The 12255-nt window shown below is 50.6% G+C and overlaps 3 protein-coding genes across 3 annotated transcripts; 1 reads left to right on the top strand and 2 right to left on the bottom strand.

The window, feature by feature from the left end:
* Window positions 1–1289: 1289 nt before the first annotated feature.
* On the top strand, window positions 1290–1886 carry CORC01_12022 (uncharacterized protein; the record flags this gene model as incomplete). Its single annotated transcript, XM_022623644.1, has 1 exon — window positions 1290–1886. The coding sequence occupies one exon, from the start codon at window positions 1290–1292 to the stop codon at window positions 1884–1886; it is 597 nt and encodes a 198-aa protein (XP_022469856.1).
* A 255-nt stretch (window positions 1887–2141) lies between these two features.
* On the bottom strand, window positions 2142–3286 carry CORC01_12021 (uncharacterized protein; the record flags this gene model as incomplete). Its single annotated transcript, XM_022623643.1, has 2 exons — window positions 2142–2581; window positions 2638–3286. 2 exons carry the CDS (start codon window positions 3284–3286, stop codon window positions 2142–2144), a joined length of 1089 nt encoding a protein of 362 aa, XP_022469855.1.
* Window positions 3287–9531: 6245 nt separating this feature from the next.
* CORC01_12020 (formyl transferase) lies at window positions 9532–11748 on the bottom strand (the record flags this gene model as incomplete). The annotated part of the gene is made up of 1 exon (XM_022623642.1): window positions 9532–11748. One exon carries the CDS (start codon window positions 11746–11748, stop codon window positions 9532–9534), a length of 2217 nt encoding a protein of 738 aa, XP_022469854.1.
* Between the last annotated feature and the right edge of the window lie 507 nt (window positions 11749–12255).

Genomic DNA, 12255 nt, shown 5'->3' with positions numbered 1-12255 from the left:
GCACACAGGTCGTTCATTCTCTTGGGAAAGCAAGTTCAAGCTCTTCCTTGCGGAGGGCCAGCCACACCGTCATGGGGCGATGAGATTCATTGAAGATCAAGTGAATGGAATGGATGCTGTTAGACAAGCAGTCTCGAATTTGGAAGCCGATGTTGCTCGAGCACCTGCCTAATCCACGCTGTTTTACTGAAGTCGGGCGAGGCTGATCCAACTAGAATGCATCGGTGAGGCGTAATTGTTCCAACTCGAACGGTCGAATAGGCACATGGCCATCAACGCCAACATTACTCCCTGACTATCTCCTTGCCTGATGCCACTTCACCGTATACCTTCCTAATGATGAGGCGCGAAGTTTTCCCTGTCGGATCATGGCTACTTTCACCTCGCAACGGAAGAGGCCCGCGTTGAGTCAATGGCAAGACAGACGTTCCTGTAAGACATTGTGAGATTCTGGCTATGCCGGTTCATAACATGCACCCCCAACTGCGAGCATTCACGTGGAGTTCGACCTTGTCCTCTTAATTCAGGGGGCAGTGCCATTACACCGACCCCATACCATCACTTTAATTTTATGCACGAGACTGACCCTCATCACTCCAGCCGGGGACGCTTTCAGACCCTAGACCAAACCAACATGATGGTGCGGTCTTGTCATTGGCTGGTCTCCACGAGCCACTATGTGCCGCATTGATGTCACGTCCGCGCTGGGCGCTTCCGGTGCCAATCCCCGTTCTTCCGGGGGCCGTTTCCTGTCACTATCACATTCAGGACCATCACGTAAACTCGTTCGCCCAACAATATCGTGAGAGCCGCCCCGATCAACTTCACATAACGGGTTTGCTATGCGGGGCCTTTCATAGATTTCGGGGGCCATGGCTTCCCAATACCTCATAGCGAACCACTTGGCATTTTGGACCCCGCGCTCGTTACGGAGCTGACCTCTCGTAAGTTCCAGTGCAACAGTGCCTACGGCACAGCCATTGGCAGCAAATATCAAGTTGCGGGAGATCACGCGCAGTGATTCGGCGCAAAGCATCCCTTCACCTCGTTTGTGTTCATCAATTGGGACAGTTGTTTGCTAGTCATGATATTTATTTAAACCAAACCCTTCCCATATTGCTTTCCCTTCCTTTGGTCTTTGGAGTATCGCCAATCAGTCTTCACTACTGTTTCAACAACCTTTTCAGACAAACTCCCAATCAGAAATAAGACTCAATTGTTGACTCTTAAAGCACGTCTAGCGCAGACACATCGCGACAGCGAAATTCGATCCAACCAACTACATCACCATGCGCATCTCAGCCAAATCCGTATTGTGCTTCATCACCTTGGGCTTGCTCTCAGTAGCAAATGCATCGGGACAAGCTTTGGACACCATGGTTCCTCGTACATTCGCCAACGCCGACGGGATTACTTCAAAAATCCGTATGAACCGCAACATCAAATTCACCCAGGCATCAGAAGGCACACGACCGGTCCGCCTATCAAAAAGGTTTCCCTTCTCTTCAGGCAGAGATGAATGGTGCGGGGAGCTAGCCGAGGACCCTGCGACGGACTTTTCGGCTTCCGCACCTTTGGCAGCAGACTGCCAGGCACTTGCCACTTCTCTCAGCAGTCAGAATGGATTTTGGACTTTGCAACCAGGGGACTTCTCTTCCAATGGATGGGCCACTGTAGTGAGCTCGGGAACATGCAGCTTTGCCGTCAGATATGCCGACTCTGGCAGCGCAGCCAACCCTATGAACGTTGGTACGAACGACATCCGCTTCTACACGACAAGGTATGGTGTTTTGACACAGGATGGAAAGCTGGGATTGCAAGGGACTGTGCAGTGTTACAACAGCCAGAAGATGTTGTTTGTAACATGGGGTTTGATTCACAGCTAAGCTTGGTGTGGAAGGACGGCATTACCCTCACTGGGGGGGGCCGCTTAACCGTGATTTAGACAGGTTGAAATAAGTATTTATAACGCGAAGAGATGATTTCACTCCTTCAGGCGGCAGGTTGGTGGAAAATGGCCATGATCATAGTGTGTTTGGCAATTTTCAAGAAGTACCTTCCCAAACATTGTATGATAAGAACCACACCTACGACTTTATGCCGCTTCTCATGAGAGTTCTCACGGGCTTGAAACAAACTCGCTATGTTGACGAATGAGGAATGCGGCATGGCTCCTGGTTTCCAATTGCACCCTCGCTTTTCAGACAGTCTAGGCAGTTGAATGCCCGTCTTTGCTGAATGACCTTCCTTGCCTCCTTCTCGACTTCATAAGACAAGTTGCGATTGCCGTACTTGTTTGAACGACACCCACAGACTCCAACCTCCCTAATGCAAGGGAAATCCATCATGGTGATCTTGGGTAGATCAACTGCCATGTCAAGCAGGTAACAGAATTTGTGAGTCGCGAAATCGATGTCTTTTGGCAGTATGTTGGACTTTCTGAGAGTCTCAATATATGCTCCTAGTGCTTTGGCAGATCTCACGCATGGATTTTGGGAAATGTCCCAGGTCCAAGTCATTGGGCTGACGAGGCCCTTGTAAAATGCGTTGCAGCATTCATGTCGTTTCAGTTCCAAACATCCTAAAGGATCAGCGTCAATTTGAGATGACACGCACGCTGTCAATGACTTAACTTACCAATGATGTCATGTCTTAACAGAGGATGATCTGCTAATACCCTGACTTGTTCCGAGGTCCGCAAAAAGGGTCCTTGGTGATAGAGGAATATTCTCCACGATATTTCGGAAAACTCGAGAGGGAGATCTATCACATATGAAAAGACCAAGAGGTGACAAAAGTCGCTCATTGGCGGCACAATCTCGTCAAAATCTTGCAGCCAATCCCGAATCCAAACCATCCCGCAGTACTTTAGGGCGCTGGTGCATTCATACTTGTCGCTGACGAAAGCTAGCCTCGCAAGGCCAATCGGTTTTGGTCTCTCGGCAACGAAGGCGTTGTGAAGAATTTGGCTCAATATAAACATGGCCCCAGCATCGTCATCTGGGAGATCAAGGCTGTACGGAAGTGAAAGTCCGGTGTTCTTGGCAAGTTCTGTGCCTTCTTTGAATTTTCCGCCCAACATGGCTTTGAAGACTGGAGAGTTCAGCATCAGGACCTTCGAAGATACCCTGACTTCTTTGTTTTGCAGTTGCTCGTATTCTAGTAGCTTCGCGTCGGCATCTACACCGTCTTCACCATCTTCGGCAACATCGGCATCATCTAGGCCCAGCCGGCTGAGGACGAGAATGAGATCTCCATCTTGATCGATTTCGCGGCGAATAGACATGGTTTTTTTTCAGATGTAGGTCGCGAGTAGGATAGAAGATTATGTTACAGGCCACCTAGGTATTGTTACGCTGATTGCTCCTTTTCGCAATGTTTTGCGTCAATGTGATCTCCTGGAAGGTTTCAGGTCTGATTTTCTAACCTTGCTGTGTCAGCATACATACCCCACGTGCGTGGCGAGGAGCACTGTTTGTGAACGGTCTCAAACGAGAAACTGCGCATAGTTTGGGGCCCGGCCATTTCCACAAACTCTATGTAGAGCCACGCACGTAGGGTCCTCACGGGGATTCGAAGAGGCCAAATTCACTCTATGAAAGCATTCCAATCGTACTTGACGGTTTCCATGGACTATTAGATTGAGTGGGGCGTTCTTTTCAGATCAAATCTCGCAAGCCGAGTCAAGAAGATGGGCTTAGAAGTTTTAATATGAGACCCGAGTTATTCACAGCCAAAATTGAGCGCTCGAGAGGCTAGCCATGGTGAACATAAGATAACACATGTCATCTATTAATGTAACGTACATGCAGATTTAGACAGAGGTCAGCATTGTAATTTATAGAGAAGATCAATTTCTACTTCCTTTAAATCAGTGCCACCGTCTAAGTTTACCAAGCTAAGATCTTCACCCGAATGCCAAGGATACTTATTACTTAGTACAGATTTCGCCTTCGAATTGGATTGAATTGGAGGAAACCGCAGACTAGTTGTACAATAGCCATGAAGTTGCCAAATACACCCACATTCATCGTTACCTTGCGCCGTTGGGCTTCGTTGGGCTATCAGAGTCAGCTGTCCTGAAAGTCAGAAAATCAAAGTAGACAGTCAGACCCTTAATGGATTGCGCTGTCTTCATAAGCTCTATCTAGCGAACACCTATCCCGGAGCCCGGGGTTCTTGAGAAATAAGTATGCTCATATGCGGGGTTGCGAGGGAGTGATTAGCAGCGGTGCTGGCCAGCCACTGACTGTTTAATAGGCAAATGGAGATTCCGGGCAGAGGGAAATCTGAAGTCTTAATATGTATGAGATAGAATTGGCGCATATTTGGGGGGGGGGGGGGGAGGGGGGGGGGAGGAGGGGGGGGGCGCGCAGCCCTGGAGGGTTGAAGGAGAAAGGGGGGAGGGCGGGGAGGAGAAATGGAGAGGGTTAGAAGGGAGTGGGAGGGATGGGGGCCATTGGGGGGGGGGGGGGGGGAAACGGCCGAGGCGTGTGACATTTAACAAAGATGGCCATAGTCTTATTCGTACTATGGTGGTAATTCGCCAGAGCGATTGACGAGCTCTCAGTGGAATAGATTACCGCCTCTGTAACATTGGTGTAATAGTCTAGGGTTAGTGTATTATCGATGGTGAGAAGTCGATAGCGAGAAGGGATTCGTTGTGTCTGAAAATAGTTGGAATGAAGGCAGTTATCCTATTCTGTAGCTAAGCAATTAAAGAACCTACAGAAACTACTTGATGATTAATCTAGGGCATGATATCGTAGATAAACCATAAGTACTTCACACTCAGGATTATGAATTTATTCGCTCTGAAGGCCGCTGTACTTCTCATTCCCCTCTTTAGATTTGAAAATCCTGCAAAAGCCGCCGGAATTGCAGTTACCTGTTTTCGGAGACGACCGCAACGTATAGTGACTGCTAATAGCGACAACACGAGCGACACGGATAATATTTTGGAAGCCTTCAATTTTTGCGGCATATCTGGAAACATGACATTTTCTGAGGGCGACAACTATTGGGTCAATCGAAAGCCCAACAACCCCCTGGTCCATGATGTGATCATTCAATGGCGTGGTGAAAAGAGTCAGGGTTCTCGGACAATATAACTCTCTGGAGATCCGATAAATGTTTTATCTTCTTTCAGAAATGCCGCGCTGACTTTTTGCTGACCGGCGATGGCATCCATGTTAATGGTCAAGGAACTGGCAGTATCCACAGAAATGTCGATGCTTGGCACACCGCCGAAAAAGGGGCCACGGTCGAAGGTCGTCCAATGGTATAATTCTCTGTCTTTTGCCCAAGGTTCTGCAAATGACATGCTTTGGTATAGCCGTTTATATTTTAAAAATGTCTGCGATATGATGGTCGAGAACTTCTACATCAGATAGACCCAATTCTGGGCCCATAACATCATGAACGAAAATAAAATGCTTTTCGAGAATGTTACCTGCACCATCTTGATGTAAGTGGCTTTAAAACCAGACTGGGGTTGTGGTTAGCAAGATTTCCTGAGATGAACTGCCAACTAACGTGGGTCATTCAAACATGATGGATGCACACGATGTTCGCGTCAGGGGTTTCATTCACACTGGTGGAGATACCTGCGTTTCCATCAAGACCCAATCATAAAACCTTCACCTGGAGGGTGTCACCTGTGACCGCGGAAATGGCATTGCGATTGGAAGCTTAGGTCATTATCTAAAGGACCCAAACGTAGAGGATGTTATTATCATGGACAACTTACTGATGATACCAACCCCAGCCAGAGAGTGCTCGAGAGCACCAGGCTCAAACTTCATTTCTCAGCTCGAACAAGGATCCTTCGAATTGTGCCATGAAATCTATCTGAAGACGTGGATCGGCGAACTTGCCCCTTAAAATAACTACGAAAGCGCAGGACAGCTGCGTGGCGGCGCTGGGGGCCGAATTTGCGACACTCTTTTCTCACACGTTCATTACGAGAGGGTCAATAACGCACCGTCCATTTGACAAACCAACGGTAATAACGGGTCATTTGCTGGGACCAGCAACATCGAAGTATCAAACGTCGTCTTCGCTAACTTCACGGGGACGCTGTCCGGCGCAAGGAACCAAATCAGCCCGACCTGCAATCAAAGTTTCTATTGTAATGACATTATTTTTCAAAATACCAATCCGAATGTAGGCAAGGGAAACACGCCTAGCTGTTCAAGCAAATGGACTTTGGACGATGGTGTGGTCGGACTGCCGGGATGATGAAAGCGGACCGCTTGCCTCGTCATCTCGCATCGTACCATTAGGGTGCTTCTCGACAACGTTGTATCAAGCTGTACGGAGAATCATCTGAAATGAAGGCTGATTCCATGGTCATGGATGATACAATCTTATAGCGCTCTTTGCCAAATCGGCTGCTAGAGACCTAGTTCTGGCTACCAGTGAAAACCAACACCACGCTGCCCTCATCAAAAACAAACTCCCAGCCTGCTTTTATGAGGCTTTGAAATTCCAATGGTATCTTACAATTAACAGCTCGATTCACCGTTTGTAGCCGCTGAATTTGAGTCTTTCCTCCTCATTCCATCTGTCAGAGGTTGCTCAGGCGTGTCGTCTAGTGATTTCCTCCTGAATACATCTCGCATGCTGTGGACGAGACTTAACCCTCTTTTCGAAGAGTCTAATGAAGCAGTACTCCAAACACTGCTCCGTCGTCGCACTTCAAAAGACGGCTCATCCACAACAACTCTAGCATAGTGACCTGGGCAGATATATGTCAGCGATGATTAAGTTACTAACGTACTCATGATTGATCAGAAACAAGCTCACGTATGTTGCCAGCCCCGCCTATTCCAAACGAGACGCGCCGACCACTCTTGATGTTCGATTCATTCATTTTAGGAGACTCTGATAGCAGGCGTATATGGAGGCTTTTTTGAATTCACTTCTGCATATACAACTTGCGGGGCACGTCAATACTTAAGCCCCATGAAAATCCCCCAGATCATCCTCATTGAAGCCATTCCGGCGATTTATCCAGATAAGCAACGAAGCCCCAATTGGCTTCTCCATTCCCCAGTCCCCACATTCGGATCTGAATGCCGCATTATGTGATGCGGGTCGTGTGGGATCTCCGCAAAGCTTAGTCCCGTAGCGTCATGATCTACACCTTCAGGATAGTGAATCGCGACATTACTGGCGCCGGGCGGCTCCACTGAACCAGGGACTGAAAGATGGTCTCACGATTCCTCTTGATGATGTCATGCATGGCCAATTCGTAGAACAGCAGAACGTGTTGGTCTTGTCGTCGCCGGGCTAGCTTGTTCGGCGTTTCATCTGTGGCTCTGTCCAGGCTTTCGTGGCTGCTCCTTAGCACGGGATTATTAACGGGCTTGACGGGGTGTGGGGTGTGGGGTTTGTACGTTCATGCTGCTGGCAATGTCCCCAGTCTTCCCATATCGCGTGGTTGCGGAGTTCTGCTTTTGAATGCCCGGTCCGCCCTATTCTACTTGGCAAAAAGTAAGAATATGAAGGAAGCGTAGATCGGCCCTACCGGCAGCGACTCTTCAACGCAAAGCGAGGCTTTCCGATACCTGGAGCCCTCTTGAGCTGCCACCTTAGAGGAATAGTCATCGTATCTTAGCCGATAATCCCGATAGTCTTGGCCTAGGGCATCGAAGCCTGGCCAAGTCCCATGCTTCCGAGAGGATGTCCTCTGTGCGCGTTATCCTGGGACGTTACGTGACAAAGATGGATGTAGGTGTAATAGGGTGCCTTCCCATAATACCGGTCATAAAACTTGCTTTTGAGTACCTTCAACGCAATCTGTAGTGGCCGTTGGGACACCACGCGAAACTGGATACCATATTTACCACAAACTTTGCGTTGGGCTAGCTTGGAGAACGCCGCTCGGGTAGGTTGTTTAGTTGGAGCCGGCACATCGAGGACCCCTACGCAGACAACGTCGAAATTGAAGAGGCCCTGTTCCCCAACTTCACTGAAAGAACGCTACAAGAGTCCGCAATCGCAGTACCGTAGAATTGTTACTGTGAGATGTAGTGGTCAATTTTCTCACTGTATCTCTCGCGTTTCCCTCGCGTTGAATGCCTGAAGAGGCCTGGCAAGTTGCTGCCAATTCTTGAGAGAATGCAGTCCGCAAGTGTTTCTCGGAAGCGACCCGGCGTGAGACTCGACAGACTGTATTGTAGCTGTCTCTTATGCACCACCTCAGAGTGCAGAACCTAGTTCTTTCTGAATGGCTCTGATCAGCTTTCTAGTTGATTGAGCCATTGGAACTCTTGCAGCTGGGTTCAGTGGACGCTACATCGACAGAAAGATCGGCCCACGATTAGCTCACGGTGGGCCTTTACTCCACGTAGCGACGCAGATACGGTTCGGATAAGTATGTTTCTCCGAGGAAGGTAGCAGTAGTATCTTTCTTTCTCAATGGCCGCAATACGAGGTGGTGGATGTGCCCACTACTTGATTGGTTTGTTGGAATGATGCGTGATAGATCAAACCTCTGATGATTTGCGGCATGGAATTTCTGGGCCCCGTGGGGCGCACTGTGTGCCGCCTACATGCAGCAAGCGGTTCACCTGCGCCAATGTCAGGTTCTAGGTATGTTGAATCGACATCCGATGATGGATGATTGGGCTTAGCAACAAGTTTCTCGAATGCTCGTGCAAGGGAATAAACAAATTGTAAGAATGTGAGACTGCCAGTTAGTCTATTCGGCGGGACGCCATTGTGACAGGGCCGAGACCATCCTAGGATAATACACCAACAGCTAAAGGTCAAGCACGCGAGAAGTAGCTTCGGAGACGTTCTTCCGAGAAAAGACGCCAAAAGATTCAAACGGTTTGCGAAGCCGAACGAGTGGCAGCCAGCCCTTATTCAAGCGCTGGGAGACTCCATTTTGTGACTTGCGACATTGATAACAAAACGGCCCCCATTCGGCGTGTCGCCCCACTTACATCCGGATCCGGCATCCGTGTGCTGCCATCTTTCGGAAGCTGACCCCACCATGTCGGTTCGATGACCTGACCGGTGTGGAAGGTAGCCTATCGCATGACCTTCAAGCCGTGGACTCGGTAGGGTGTAGTGTTCCGGGACCAAAGGCCTGGGCCGTTCCACAAGAAAATCGGACGATTGCAAGTGTTTGGCTGAAAATGAAGTTGTCACCTTGCACGAAAGACATTGACTGACAATTGGGCGATTCTCAATAGAACTCTGCACAGGAACCTTCACTAGATCGGCCTGGTTACTAGTTCGGCCTCTAATGGGCCTCGAAAAATGGCACCGTGGGCCGGTCGGGAACTTTGGTGCCGTTAGCGTCTCAAATGTGATAGGGGCTTGACTCGAAGTTAGCCATTCACCTGAATGAGTACGCCATACCTGATTTTACCTCACACAACATTCGTAATTGAACAAGCTTCATGCAAAGCATTATTTGTACGGACGAAACCATGTAATTCGTCACAAGTGTATTACAAATTGAATAAAGACAAGTAAGATAGAAATGCCGGCGCCCTGGCTAAACGAGATAGACCTTTAGGAAAATCCCAATGTTCCCGTCACCTCGTAGTAGCACGAATACATGGGCTTCAAATCCTGCTCCACATCCTGCTCGCTCACGACTTCAATCGGAGCTTTAGAGCGACGCGAGGCCTTCTCAACACTCACATCCGTGTGTGGAGTTGTCGCCGCCATGCTCTCCGTGTATTCCTTGAGCTGGTCAGCCAACAGGGCTGCCCTCGCCTTCCGCTCATAGATGGTGTCATCGTCAAAATCATCAGTCTCTTCCTCGTCGAGCTCCCCTGTGCCTCGCCGATGTGTCGCAAACCGTAATGGCGTCTTAGTCGCTTTCACCTTACGAACAAAGTCTCGGCGGCGGAGGTGATACCTCGTCGACCTTGCACCCCAGAAATCTTTGGACATCTGGCCGAGCTCCTCAGCACGAGCAGACGCCAGGCCCGCAGGCGTGACGTTCACGTTACATTTCCAAGACCCCGGCGCCAGCTTCTTATCGGAAGAGACCATCGACTTGACGAGGTTCCGCATGCGGGTTTCGAGAAGCGCCCCGTTGCCGGGGATAGTGTGATCGACCAAGCCCATTCTCCGGGCCTCAGCTGTTGATAGTGGTGTCATGTCACGCAGCAGCTTGGTAGCTCCGGATGAGCCACAACGTCCGGGGTAGGACAGGGAATGGTATTCCGAACCATGCAGGCCGATGGCACGGTAAGCTGGGTTGAGGACGACCTCGGAGCCAGCAAGGACAATGTCGCATGCAGCAGCCATAGCGACACCGCCCGCCGCGCAGTTGCCCCTTATACCGGCGACTGTGAGAATGTTGCGTGATGGGAATTCGTGGAGGAGGTAGTGCACAACGTCATCAATGCGGTTGATATTTAGCCAAGACTCAAGCGCCGGGTCCGCAGCAGCCTCGATAACGTTTAATGCAACACCGTTGCTGAAGTACCCGTCACCCCCCATGAGCACAAGGGCGTTGAGTGGTCGTTCCACAACATGAGTGGATGCGATGAAGTCAAGGGCGTCAATCATGCGGGAGCACTGATCCGTGCTCATGGCACCGTTGTAGAAGTCGAAGTAGAGGAACGCGACCCGCCTAGCATTGGCGAATGTCTGGAAATCGACTGATATGTCCTGCTGGGTACCGCGTGGGGCTCGGGACCAGTCGATGGTCGCCCTGGATATGCGACTTTCCGTAATGGAGTGGCTGTCGAGGATGCCCAACTCTCTCAGGCCGGAGACAGCAGGAACTTTGGGCCACAGCATCGCGTCGGTCTTCTTCTTAACACGGCGAATGTGAGTGATCCAGATGGCCTTCTGGTCGCAGGTCGCAAGGCAAACGGCGTCGTCCCGGCAAGCAACAACTTGACCGGGATGGGCGTGACTAGTGATATCACCACCTTCCTCGATGGTGCCACCATATACGTACAGGCCCGGGCCAAACATCTTGGTCAGACAGCCTGGCTGAGAGTCCGAGGATCGAATCCTCCGCGATATTTCCCGAGCCGTGTGTGACTGAATGTCGAAGTCGCGTTGGGCCGCCTTGAGAAGCGGCCGATGACGTGTTACTCCGCCGAGGAAAGCTTTCTGCAGTGTGACAGAGGCGTCGCGGTAGGCAGGGTTTGCTCGGAGTAGCGGAGTGACATGGTGCGGGGCGAATTTTTCAAACCCTGGTGATGGAGGAGGAGTGTAGGGTGAAGCGGCTTGAACAGAGGCGGTTTGGATTCTTTCAATGGCTGCGAGGGTGGCTGTAAGTGCGGCCCGCGTGACAGGGCCACGATAGAGGCTCGACTTTGTAATGACTGGCGAATCAATTTGCAAGGGGAACTGCTCAAAAGCCCAGACTGGCCCTGCATCGAGTTCCTCAACAGCTTGGAGGACAGTGACGCCCCAGTATGGCCGGCCGGACTCGCTCCAAGAGCCTTTCTGGAGGAGGGTGTTGGGGTCGGTCTCCATACCATCATCGCCCATGAGCACCCAGTCCAAGGCACTTGGACCGGCATCTCCCGGGGGACCAGGGTGAACGACAAGGGTGAGATAGTTGTCGTAAATCTCTCGGGGTACGCGAACCGTAAGGAAAGGGCAGATGATGAGGTGAGGCTTGGCGAGCTTGGCCGCCTCGATCATGACATCGTCTGAGAGGGCATATTCGATGGTGATGGTGTGTGACTTGGCGAGTGCCAACTGTAGACGCTGCGAAAGCGAATTGTGCGCGGTACACAAGAAAAGAATATGCATCGTGGCAGCGTTGGACTGAATCAGCAGCACATCAACTGGGAGAAGAGAAGGAACGGAGAGTCTGGTTTCAACATTTTCTTGAGAGGACGTGCGATAAAGTCGCGTCATATATGCAGTTCATGAAGGGGTACGAGGGTGGAGGGGTTCCTCCATCGGAGACTTCAGCTTGTAGGATGCACGAGTGGCTTGTGCCCACCCGTTCCTGACCGGCCATGTGCGACATGAGAGTTTAACGGTCGACTCCTGGCGCTTGCCATAAAAACCATGCCATGTTCAATGCACCCCGCTTGCCTTGCCGAGCGGTGGTCCTTGACTCCGATTCGCCTCGAAATCCACATGAGTGGGCGCGGTAATGTTGTTGTTATTGTTGTTGTCGTCCTAGCTTCGCCTTGGACGCACGCCTTCACTCCAGACCGCACGAACCGGACTCGGGCCCAGTCATAGTTGGGACGAACGACCCCAGGTGGCTGCTTTATCGGACGAGAAGCTTCTTCTTGACTCAGGGGC

Source organism: Colletotrichum orchidophilum (assembly GCF_001831195.1).
Source record: "Colletotrichum orchidophilum strain IMI 309357 chromosome Unknown Scaffold_140.1, whole genome shotgun sequence".
NCBI classification, from domain to species: domain Eukaryota; kingdom Fungi; phylum Ascomycota; class Sordariomycetes; order Glomerellales; family Glomerellaceae; genus Colletotrichum; species Colletotrichum orchidophilum.
The sequence above is the reverse complement of the archived record's forward strand: the minus strand, read 5'-3'. Positions and strand labels throughout refer to the sequence as shown.